Source organism: Vipera berus (assembly GCF_964194415.1).
Source record: "Vipera berus genome assembly, chromosome: 7".
NCBI classification, from domain to species: Eukaryota; Metazoa; Chordata; class Lepidosauria; order Squamata; family Viperidae; genus Vipera; species Vipera berus.
In genome coordinates, this window is record NC_138209.1 from 70071100 (window position 1) to 70084088 (window position 12989).

The 12989-nt window shown below is 44.4% G+C and overlaps 1 protein-coding gene across 1 annotated transcript in view; it reads left to right on the top strand.

Moving 5' to 3' along the window:
* Nucleotides 1-495: 495 nt before the first annotated feature.
* Nucleotides 496-12989, top strand: part of CHIC2 (cysteine rich hydrophobic domain 2) — a 42342-nt gene continuing 29848 nt past the window's right edge. The window contains exon 1 of the mRNA XM_081333001.1: nt 496-3358. Within this exon, the coding sequence (XP_081189127.1) occupies nt 3240-3358 (119 nt within the window). The 5' untranslated portion in view covers nt 496-3239. The remainder of the gene's footprint in view (nt 3359-12989) is intronic.

A 12989-nucleotide genomic window follows, 5' to 3' on the forward strand; every position in this document is an offset into this window, starting at 1 on the left:
CAACTGGATTGAAAGACATTTCGCTTCTCATCCAAGAAGCTTCTTGGTTGGGAATAGAAGGGCTTATATTCCTTGCAGACAGCTGGTCATTTGCATTTTTTTAAGAGAGCCCTTGAGGCCACTTGAGGGCTTGTCTGTGTCCTCAGGGTCACCTGAGTGGTGCAAACGACAGACAGCCTGTGCCTGTCTTCAACAGCGAAGGAACCCAGGGCAGAAAACATCCTGCAGCCAAGAAGGCTCCACACCCTAGGTGACCCTGAGGACGCAAGTAAACCTCCAAGTGGCCTCAACCAGTTCCTTAAAACCGGGCTCTTCAAAACTTGGCCCTTTGGTGACTTGTGGACTTCAACTCCCAGAATTCCTCAGCCAGTCCACAAGTCACCAAAGGGCCAAGTTTTGAAGACCCTTCCCCTGCTCTAAGGCAAACGACCAGCTGTCCGTCTGGTGCGCCAGTTGCGACCCTATCTGGACCTGGATGCCTTGCGTACAGTCACCCATGCACTTGTGACCTCTCGTCTAGACTACTGCAATGCTCTTTACATGGGTCTGCCCTTGAGAACCACTCAGAAGCTTCAGCTGGTACAGAATGCAGCTGCACAAGTTCTTTTGGGGGTCTCCCGATACTCCCATATTACACCTCTGCTCCGTGAGCTGCACTGGCTTCCAGTTGCCTTCCGGGTGAAATTCAAGGTGCTAGTGATGACATACAAAGCCCTACATGGCGTGGGTCCGGATTACCTACGGGAGCACCTACTGCCGGCGTCAACTTCCCTCCGTCCTGTGCGCTCCCACAGAGAGGGCCTCCTCAGGGTACCACCGGTCAGAGAATGTCGACTGGTGGCCCCCAGGGGGAGAGCATTCTCGGTGGGTGCGCCAATCCTTTGGAACCGCTTACTGGCTGAACTCTGGATGGCCCCCCCCGACCTTCGCTCCTTCCGGCATGATCTAAAAACTTATCTATTCCAACAAGCCGGCCTGGCCTGATGGGTTTGGGGTTTTAACATTATTTTAACTAACCAACAACATTGGGCAGAATCATTTAACTTTCAATCTTGTAACCGGTATTCTCATTTTTATTGCCCTGTACACCGCCCTGAGTCCTTCGGGAGAAGGGCGGTATATAAATCAATCAATCAATCAATCAAATAAATAAATAAATAAATAAACAAACAAACATAAATCCTTCCATTCCCCACCACCCCAGTCAGAACTGAAGAATCAATCAATCAAATAAATAAATAAATAAATAAATAAATAAATAAATAAATAAATAAATAAAAATCCTTCCATTCCCCACCACCCCATTCAGAACTGAAGAATCAATCAATCAATCAATCAATCAATCAATCAATCAATAAATAAATAAATATAAATCCTTCCATTCCCCACCACCCCAGTCAGAACTGAAGAATCAATCAATCAATAAATAAATAAATAAATAAATAAATAAATAAATATAAATCCTTCCATTCCCCACCACCCCAGTCAGAACTGAAGAATCAATCAATCAATCAATCAAATAAATAAATAAATAAATAAATAAATAAATAAATAAAAATCCTTCCATTCCCCACCACCCCAGTCAGAACTGAAGAATCAATCAAATAAATAAATAAATAAATAAATAAATAAATAAATAAATAAAAATCCTTCCATTCCCCACCACCCCAGTCAGAACTGAAGAATCAATCAATCAATAAATAAATAAATAAATAAATAAATAAATATAAATCCTTCCATTCCCCACCACCCCAGTCAGAACTGAAGAATCAATCAATCAAATAAATAAATAAATAAATAAATAAATAAATAAATAAATAAATAAAAATCCTTCCATTCCCCACCACCCCATTCAGAACTGAAGAATCAATCAATCAATCAATCAATCAATCAATCAATCAATAAATAAATAAATAAATATAAATCCTTCCATTCCCCACCACCCCAGTCAGAACTGAAGAATCAATCAATCAATCAATCAATAAATAAATAAATAAATAAATATAAATCCTTCCATTCCCCACCACCCCAGTCAGAACTGAAGAATCAATCAATCAAATAAATAAATAAATAAATAAATAAATAAACAAACAAACATAAATCCTTCCATTCCCCACCACCCCAGTCAGAACTGAAGAATCAATCAAATAAATAAATAAATAAATAAATAAATAAATAAATAAATAAATAAAAATCCTTCCATTCCCCACCACCCCAGTCAGAACTGAAGAATCAATCAATAAATAAATAAATAAATAAATAAATAAATAAATATAAATCCTTCCATTCCCCACCACCCCAGTCAGAACTGAAGAATCAATCAATCAAATAAATAAATAAATAAATAAATAAATAAATAAATAAATAAAAATCCTTCCATTCCCCACCACCCCATTCAGAACTGAAGAATCAATCAATCAATCAATCAATCAATCAATCAATCAATCAATAAATAAATAAATATAAATCCTTCCATTCCCCACCACCCCAGTCAGAACTGAAGAATCAATCAATCAATCAATCAATAAATAAATAAATAAATAAATATAAATCCTTCCATTCCCCACCACCCCAGTCAGAACTGAAGAATCAATCAATCAAATAAATAAATAAATAAATAAATAAATAAACAAACAAACATAAATCCTTCCATTCCCCACCACCCCAGTCAGAACTAAAGAAGCTTCTTGGAGGAGCAGCGAAAGGTCTTCCAAGAAAAAAGCCAGAAAGTCCCGTTGCCTTTTGAAGGAGAGGAAGGAGGAAAAAAAAAAAGCACCTTTGGGACAACCACGACCCGGAATGACCATAGAGACACTCAGCCCAACGGACCCAACCGGAGGCCGGCTGGCGGGCGCATGCGTGCGAGGGCCTCTCCGTCGCAGGCGGGGGGGGGGAAAAGAGAGGCGGGGCCTGGCGCTGGCGCTTCCTCAGCCAGCGGCGGCTGCGGCAGCGCCGGGCGACCGGATGTTGTGATTGTGACTGCTTCCTGTCCGTCCCCTTCCGGGGGAGGGGGGGGAGGGAGCTCGACGGGCGCTTCCTGCCGGCGACTCTGAGGGGAAAAAAAAAACACAACACAAAAACGCTTCAGCGACTTTTTTTGGCCCGGGCGGCGGCGGCGGCGGCGGCTGCTGCTGTAGCCGCTTTGGGCGCCTGGGCTGGCCGTCTCCCCCGCTTGGCTTCGCCGCTCGGAGCCTCTCCTGCGGGGTCCTCGGGAGAGTCCCCGTGGCCCGGCCTCGGTCATGGCGGACTTCGACGAGATTTACGAGGAAGAGGAAGACGAGGAGCGCGCCTTGGAGGAGCAGCTGCTGAAGCACTCGCCGGACCCGGTGGTGGTGCGAGGCTCCGGCCACGTAACCGTGTAAGCAGGAGGGCCGAGCGGGGCGCGGGCGGAAGGCCGGGGGCCTTTCCGGGGCTCCCCAGCCGACCTTTCATCCGGTTTGGGGGGGGGGGAAAGCGGGGCCTCTCCTTTCCACCCCGGACGAGTCAGGAGCGAAGAAGCCCGCCTCGTGTAAGACGCCCGCTTTCCTTCCCGTGTACACGGGCTCGGAGGCGGCCTTTCGGGGGTGGGAGGGTTTCCCCCAAGTTTGCTAAAAGCATTTTTTTCCCCCTTCTGCTTTCGATTCCTCCACCGAGCGAGCCTTTTTTTTTGTGCTGTGATTCCGGCTCCTTATACGTTAGAGCGGGGGGGGTCCCCCCCCAACGTTAAAAGGGGTCCCCCCCCCTTTTAAAGACTTGTGGACTTGCATATAGAATGGCTCTTCACTTGTGAGTAGGTATTTCTTTGGGAATGTAAGTGGGTAAGAAAAATGCACAAGAGAGGTGATGGCAGGGGGTCTTCAAACTCGGCCCTTTTATGACTCATGGACTTCAACTCCCAGAATTCCTCAGCCAGCATGCCTGGCTGAGAAATTCTGGGAGTTGAAGTCCATGAGTCATAAAAGGGCCGAGTTTGAAGACCTCTGGGTTATGGTTTCTATTTTAAGAAATTAAAAAGTGGCTGCTGCGGCATATTATTATTATCATCATCATCATCATCATCATTATTATTATTATTATTATTATTATTATTATTATTATTATTATTATTATTATTATTATTATTTAATCCCATTTATATCCCGCCCTTCTCCGAAGACTCAGGGCAGCTTACGATTTAAAGCACAAACCAATGTGCTTAGCAATAGCCTTCATTCTATGTATATGCCTGCTTATTAGGGCTTTCTCCCCCCCCCCCCCAAGCGGCATTATTACAAAGTCAGCTTAATTGCCCCCAACAATCTGGGTCCTCATTTTACCTACCTCGGAAGGATGGAAGGCTGAGTCAACCTTGAGCCTGGCAGCTGGTGTTACTTAAGGAGGCATTAGCCCACTGCTCCACCAAGGCTCTATTATTATTATTATTATTATTTAATATTAAGGTGCCGATGCCCCACCATCCATTTTTCTTCTTCTTTAGCAAGACATGGTACATATGGTGAATGAAATCTATGCTTCGCCGACAGCCCGTAATGAATGGAACTAGCAAGAAATATAATTGATGCGTTGTAGAAAGGTATGAAGACGAAAAGCATTGATTAGGATGTATTATTATAATGAATGTTGGAAGGACAAATACAGCCATTCGTTAGATTAGGACTGAATTATCTCAGCAGTCCTAAGCTGCTGTTTCTCAACCTTGGTTACTTTTAAGATGCGTGGATTTCAATTCCCAGAATTGCTGGCTGGGGAATTCCGGGAGCTGAAGTCCACGCATCTTGAGGTTCCGAGTTGAGAACTATAGGTCTCTAAGGTATTTGATGCAAATATGATCTTAAAATGCAAAAAAAGAGGAACGGGGGGGGGGAGTAGATCCCGCTGAACGTAACCAGGATCGTCCAAAATCACTCTCTGAGAGCTTTGAGAGTGGGCAACTAAATTTCATTTTTGATGTGAGCCCTTGTGCCCACGGTAAAAAAAAAATGACAGTAAAGATTATCTTTTATTCCAGTCATTCCAGCCACTAGAAAATCCTAGTCATTTTCCTTCTGTAAAATAAAACACCGCTCTCTTTCCCGTGTCGTAAAACTCACTTATTTGGGGGAATATCTGCTGGTCCCCTTTCCCCCAAAATATGGGTATAGGAATAAGGATTCTAATATAGACGCGTTTCAAACCAGTGGGACCCCGTACAGGATGTTGCAGTCTGGGCTGCTCAAAATTTCAGCCATTAAAGTCCCCCTTTCCTCCAATTTACTCTTGTTCTGCTTCCCCCCCCCTTTTTTAAATGTGCATCAATGGCCAACCTATTGATGAATTTGCTGGCTGGGGAATTCTGGGAGATGAAGTCCACAGGTCTTAAAAGTTGCCAAGGTTGGGGACCCCTGCGTTAGAGAGAGAGAGGCTAAAATGGAGATTTGGACTCATGTGGTTTTTGAACCTCAGGCTCGGAATATAAAACCCATCCGAAGCGACGGTGGAATGAGAGTCGCCTTTTCCTCTCCCTAGTTGTTTGACATGTCAGTATCTGGTGTTTTTGCAGATCTGGTAAAACCAAGATGTCATAGTGGGTGTGTGGTGGAGTTGTTCCTGAAAAAGAGGTATCTCATGGGAGCAGGGAAAATACATACGTAATAGTTTGCATAGTCTTTTTTTTTGTATTGATAAACATAAATATAGTTCCCCCTCCATCATGCTGCTCAACAGTTAATTCCCACAGAACTGTCTCATTTTTCCCTCACCTTTCCTACTGTTTTCTATTGGTTTCTTATGATTTTATCAATTTTGGTTTGTAACTTCTGATTAACGATTGTAATTGTGATTTATGACCTATGACCTATTGCTTGCTGTTTCTGTGTACATTGCGAGCTTATTCACCAGAGACAAATTCATCGTGTGTCCAATCACACTTGGCCAGTAAAGAATTCTGTTCTATTCCGTTGATGGGAAGTGAGGTATTTGATTTTTTTTCTCACAGTACTGTAGAAGACAAGGAATTGAAGTGAAAAAAAATGTGGTGCAAGCTTGCCTTGTACATCCAGGTTTGAAGGAAGGCAGGTCTTAAAAGTATAGTTTAAAAGTCTTGTCTTGCCCAAACTTGTAATAGGCATGTCAGAGGATAGCTCTGAAAGGTATTCTTGGGAATAAAAAAAACCCTTTAATGTCTGATATTAAGTTTCAGGTTTTTTTCCAAGCTTCACGTTTGCTCTTTGTTCTCCATCTCTTATTTTGAATAACTGAAATCAAACATAAAATACTGTCATTAGAATTTGCTGAATCTTTATCTGTTCTTCTCCACTTTTCATCTCCTTTGGTTTTAGAGCAGGTAAATAAGATTAGCTCAAAATACTGAATAATGTATTTGCTCCATATTCAATTGGCAATTTGCAGTTTATTCAAGTGCATTATGATGCACAAGTACTAGAGAATTATTAGTTTGAATAGGACAGTGATGGTGAACCTTTTAGAGACCGAGCGCCCAAACTACAACCCAGAACCCACTTATTTATCGCAAAGTGCCAGGGCCGCATCAGCATTGTGGTGCCCTCGGGGGGGGCATGGAGGTGTGGCCCACTCGGTGGGCATGGCTGCGGTTGTCACGGCAGACTGGGTGGGCGTGCCTGGAGTGGGCCCGGCCACCTCGATGTTGCTCATGGGGGAGACGCCTGCGGGGGCCGGGCAGGGTTGGGAGAGATCCAGGGTGTCTCTGGCGGGTGGGGCGGTGGGCAGGAGGTCCAACATAGATGGGGAGGGAGGCACGCAATCCTAGCTGGGACTGGGGGGCCATGGCGCCGATGGGGATCCGGCTTTCCCTGCTTGGTGGCCTTTGGCTTGCTGGGTGTGGGCCTGCTCTACCACCTCCACTTGAGCTTGCTAGCTGGCTGCTTCACCTCCTTTGTGCTGGGTGGGGCTGCCGCTCTGCGCAAGCTGTTGGCAGTGGCAGCACGCGTGCCCACAGAGGAGGCTCGTGAGTGTTGCCTCTGGCACGCGTGCCATAGGTTCGCCACCACTGGCATAGACTACCATTTTACCATTTCACATAGCTAGTGAAGACCGATGTGGTAGGATCTAACTTACCTGGGCTGCTGATATTGAAAAAGCTCAGTGGGGTCAGACCGGGCTAGTACCTGGGTGGAGAGCATTACGAATCTCAGGAGTGGTAGATTAATTTTTTTTAAAAAATATGAAAGAAGGCAATACAGAAGTAAATGTCTTCTGTTATTTTTGAATCTATTTCTATGCTGAATTTATCTTGAAGGAATACACGTACACACTTGCATTGAAAATTGTACGCTCCGTGCAAAGCCTTAAGAGTGATCGTGTGATTTTGTCTGATCGTTTAGTTCAGGCCAAGGCAATATTAGATTCCCCTTTATTTCCTCAAATACGCTACTACTATGTTTGTAAGTTGAATTCCTCTTTGTTTGTTTTTTTGGTTATGTTGGATATGTTCACCGCCTGGAGTTACTTGTAAAAAATAAGAAAAGCAGGATATAAGGAAAACAAAACAAGCAAGAAACCACAGTGTCTGGGTTAATAAGGAAATTCGGCTCGTTATGACTAAGTCAGCATATGAAGTATTCAAACAACATAATGATGACTTGTCAGGAAGAAGAATGCTTGGAATATATAGCAACAGCAATACTATAGCTAAATGTAAAAATTTAATGCTTCTGTTAATCACAGCCTTGACCTACTCATGAAAAAACAAGTTTGACCTTTTCTGTAAGGCATGAAGAATTTCCTTTAATATATAGTTTGTAAATAGGACATGCTTGGTTAGGTCAACATGATTGCCCTTATTATATGGAATATACTGTAGTGTATAACTTGCTCTGTTGTTTTTTCTTTTAACTTCGGCTCATTTCTTGTAGCTTTATTAGTATTGTTTATCATGATCCTTAGCTGAAGCACTTCTAGGATACTAAACAGTATGAGAAATAGTGCAAAATTACAGATTTAGTGTGGATTGCTTGAAATTATTCTGGACAATGACTAAATTGTTGGTTTAAATAATATTTCTGACACTTGACATCTATTACAAATCAAGTACATCTTGCAACTAAACATGCTCTTAATAATATCTAGAAGCATAGTAAAATATCTGGCGGACATCTGGCAGACAAAATCGCTCGGATCCGGACCGGCTTGGACTCTGACTGGGCAGAGTCTAATGTGGAGGAATCAGGCGGTCTTGAGCACGTTATCTGGAATGAGTTCGACCCTGTTTCCCCTGATGATGTGGACAGGATCATGGGGAGACTGAGCACCACCACCTGTTTGTTGGATCCGTGCCCCTCCTGGCTAGCTTATGCGGCTCGGGAAGGAACACGAGGCTGGTTCCATGCAGTAATAACTGCTTCCTTGAAGGAGGGTGTCTTTCCTGCCACCTTGAAGGAGGCGGTGGTGAGACCCCTTCTCAAGAAGCCTGCTTTGGACCCGGCTGTTTTAAACAACTACCGTCCAGTCTCCAACCTTCGCTTTCTGGCGAAGGTTGTTGAGAGTGTGGTGGCGCATCAGCTCCCTCTGTTCCTGGAGGAAACTGATTATCTGGACCCGTACCAATAGGGCTTCAGGCCCGGACACAGCACGGAGACGGCATTGGTCGCGCTGGTGAATGATCTCTGGAGGGCTAGGGACAGGGGTTGCTCCTCTGTCCTGGTCCTATTAGATCTCTCAGCGGCGTTCGATACCATCGACCATGGTATCTTACTGCGGCGTCTCAGGGGGCTGGGAGTGGGAGGCACCGTTTTACGGTGGTTCTCCTCCTACCTCCAGGGCCGCTCGCAGTTGGTGTTGACAGGAGGGCAGAGATCCGCCCCGAGGTCTCTCATTTGTGGAGTCCCTCGGGTCGGTTCTCTCGCCTCTCCTGTTCAACATCTATATGAAGCCGCTGGGCGAGATCATTCGTGGTTTTGGGGTGGGGTATCATCAGTACGCTGATGATACCCAACTTTTTCTTTCCACCCCGAACCAACCCAGTGATGCCCTCTCCGTGATGTCCCGGTGCCTGGAGGCGGTTCAGGTCTGGATGGGGAGAAACAGGCTTCGTCTCAATCCCGCCAAGACTGAGTGGCTGTGCATATCGGCATCTCGGGTTAACCAAGTTATTCCATCCTTAATGATGGGGGGTGAGGTGTTACCCCCCGTCGATAGGGCTCGCAACTTGGGCGTCCTCCTGGATTCACGGCTCAATTTCGAAGACCATATAGGAGCCGTGACCAGGGGGGCTTTTGCCCAGGTTCGCCTGGTGCGCCAGTTGCGTCCCTATCTGGACCGAGACGCCCTACGCACAGTTACTCATGCGCTTGTGACCTCCCGTTTGGACTACTGTAACGCTCTCTACATGGGGCTGCCCTTGAAGACCACTCGGAGGCTTCAACTGGTGCAGAATGCGGCCGCGCGAGTTGTAATGGGGGTTTCCCGATACTCCCATGTAACACCTCTACTCCGTGAGCTGCATTGGCTTCCGGTTGCCCTCCGGGTGAAATTCAAGGTGCTGGTTATCACCTATAAAGCCCTACATGGCCTGGGTCCGGGATATCTGAGGGAACACCTGCTGCCGGCATCAAATGCCCTTCGCCCAGTGCGCTCCCACAGGGAGGGTCTGCTCAGGGTCCCGCCGGTAAGAGACTGCCGGCGGGTGACACCCAGGGATAGGGCCTTCTCGGTGGGAGCGCCTGCCCTCTGGAACCAGCTGCCGGTGGAGCTGAGAACTGCCCCGACCTTCGATCATTCCGCCGGGGCCTGAAGACCTGGCTCTTCGAGCTCTCGGGCCCAGACTGAGGAGGAATTTTTAATTTGGGGTTCTTTTTAACTGACTACAGGGTTAATTTAATATTTTTTAATTTGGTTCTTAATTTTTGTATTTTGGATTTTTAATTCCCTGTAAACCGCCCTGAGTCCTCAGGGAATAGGGCGGTATATAAATATAACTAAATAAATAAATAAATAAATAAATAAAATATTGTAAGCAACCCATTTACCTGTTGTATTGCATAAAGTATTTGGGGAAGTGAGCTTGAGGGATTACCTTAAAATAATTTTTTGTTTTGCTGGGTATATATGCAGTGACTAGTAATGTATATCTTTATGTAGATCACTTATTTATTAAAAGCATAGAAAATACATTATTGATATGCAATATGATCTTTTGTGTGAGAGTTCAGTTCTCACAGAATGATAACACTGAAAACAATGATAATAAAAATGTGAGTAATATATTCCAAAATTAAGTTATCTGCTGCTACCTTCAAACTGGATGTTATAGGGCTGACAAGGCAGTAGGGAAAAAGAATGCGAGCTATATAATTTCAGTTTTTCAAAAAGTACCAGGAGGCTAATAGTGAAAATGGGGAAATCATTTTTTTTTAAATGAAGAAGCAAGAATACCCAGCAATAGTAAATAGTTTGGTTGGAATGCTTGCTGGAATTAAAAAAAAATATCTTAATGGGGTCACAAAAATTATCTGAAGGAAGTTTAAGGTTAAAAGTATATTAAAGTAAAGGTAAAGGTTCCCCCGCACATGCGTGCTAGTCGTTTCCAACTCTAGGGGCCGGTGCTCATCTCCGTTTCAAAGCTGAAGAGCCAGCGCTTGTCCGAGGACGTCTCCGTGGTCATGTGGCCGGCATGACTAGATGCCAAAGGCGCACGGAACGCTGTTACCTTCCCACCGTAGTGGTCCCTATTTTTCTACTTGCATTTTTTACGTGCTTTCGAACTGCTAGGTTGGCAGAAGCTGGGACGAGTAACAGGCGCTCACTCCCTATTTTTCTACTTGCATTTTTTACGTGCTTTCGAACTGCTAGGTTGGCAGTTAGCTGGGACGAGTAACAGGCACTCACTCCCTATTTTTCTACTTGCATTTTTTACGTGCTTTCGAACTGCTAGGTTGGCAGTTAGCTGGGACGAGTAACAGGCGCTCACTCTGCTACGCGGCACTTGGGATTCGACCCGCCAAACTGCTGACCTTCTGATCGACAAGCTCAGCGTCCTAACCCACTGAGCCACTGTGTCCCTTTAAAAAGTATATTACTTAGATGCAACTGGCCAGGAGGCCTCTCCTGCATCCCAGCAGCTTTGTTTCAATTGATTTCAAAGACAAGCAATGAAAGCAGACAGGAAGACAAGTCTTCCAAGTGAACAGAATAAATTTTTATTACAGCCACTGACCAGAATTACAAACAGAAACACATGTGAAGTAAGTCTTCCAGGTGTCATTTTGGGTTTCTAACATAAACCCCAAATGGGTTTACTTGTAGTTAGGAAAGAACTCACTTTGCCAGAGAGAGACCCAGTCAGAGGAATTTTTTGTTGCAGTGCTTTGCAAGCCAAAAAGTGTTCGTGATAGTCGCCTGACCTTGAGATAACTGAGGTTCATGTCCCTTAACCGTGTCAGCTTTATGAAGAATAAATACATTTGGCGTACCTTCCTAAGGTTCATACCTGAAATTCAGTAACGAGAAATTAAACTGATTGCAAGTGTGTTTTCAAAGGGAATGCTGCCCCAATTTAAAAAGCCTGAAAAATTTGTTCTCTGATTCAGTTTCCACAAAAAAAAATGGTTTATTAGCCACAGCATCTTTTCTTGATCTCAGAAATTATTCAGCTCCTGGATACTCTTGGTAGCTTGTGAAAAATGGGAAGAATAGACCACTAGTTCTTGATGACATTCTTTAGCAGTAATTTTCTGGTTCAGGCTGTTCAACCAGATATTTAGAAGTTAGAATTGGTTGGTTGGTTTGTTCATTCGTTCATTTGTTCTTTCATTCATTCATTCATCCAACTTATATGTCATCCATCTCACCAGGAGGCGACTAGGTGGCTTATAATGATTATGACAGGTTTGTGAAAGTCCTGCTCTTTCACATTTGAAGTGGACTGTTTTTTATCATTTTGGATGTGCTATATTTGAGCTGAATAAAATCCTTGATTATAGTAGCTGTCCAACTTTCTAGGGGTAAAGGTAAAGGTTCCCCCGCACATGCATGCTAGTCATTTCCGACTCTAGGGGCCGGTGCTCATCTCCGTTTCAAAGCCGAAGAGCCAGCGCTTGTCCGAGGACGTCTCCGTGGTCATGTGGCCGGCATGACTAGACGCCAAAGGCGCCACGGAATGCTGTTACCTTTCCACCGTAGTGGTCCCTATTTTTCTATTTGCCTTTTTACGTGCTTTCGAACTGCTAGGTTGGCAGAAGCTGGGACGAGTAACAGGCGCTCACTCTGCTACGCGGCACTCGGGATTCGACCCGCCAAACTGCCGACCTTCTGATGGCCAGAATGCTTGTTCTTTTTACCTACCTTGATAATTATTTACAAAGTCTATTGCAAACTTGGATTTTTAAAAAGTTGTATTTACTACATTTGAAATAATAAAAAAAACTTTCCTTTATTACTCTGTTGCTGCTTTATTGTCTTGAAGCACAACTGTTTGTTTCTGTGACACTTGCTATCCTTAAGTCTCTAGGGGTGTGGTGGTGAACCTATGGCACGGGTGCCACGGGTGGCACACAGAGCCTTCTCTGTGGGCACACGCGCCATCGACCCAGTCCTAGGCCTTCAGCTGGGTTTTATAAAACCTTTTCGCTTTAGGCCTCCGCTGCCGTGTGCAAAAAAAAAAAGGTTCAATCAATCAATCAGTTTCAACTTCTTTTAGGAAAAAAAAAGTTCTCGCAAAGTTGGAATTGATTGATTGAACTTTTTAGTCCCACCCAGTCTGCCATAACCACTGCAGCCACGCCCACCCAATGGGCCATGCCCATCCGGCACCCAACGATACATAAGTGGGTTTTGGGTTGCAGTTTGGGCACTCGGTCTCTAAAAGGTTTGCCATCACTGCTCTAGGGAATGCCAATATATACCACAGAAATTCTCTTATAGTGTTCTAATATAGCATAGTTATCATTTAGATGTTTGCTCAAAAGGAATTATAAAGCTTGCCACAAATTCTACTGGCAAAAGGGAAAAATAAAGAGAAGTGAATATAAAAAACGAAAAAACGTTTGTACCATATT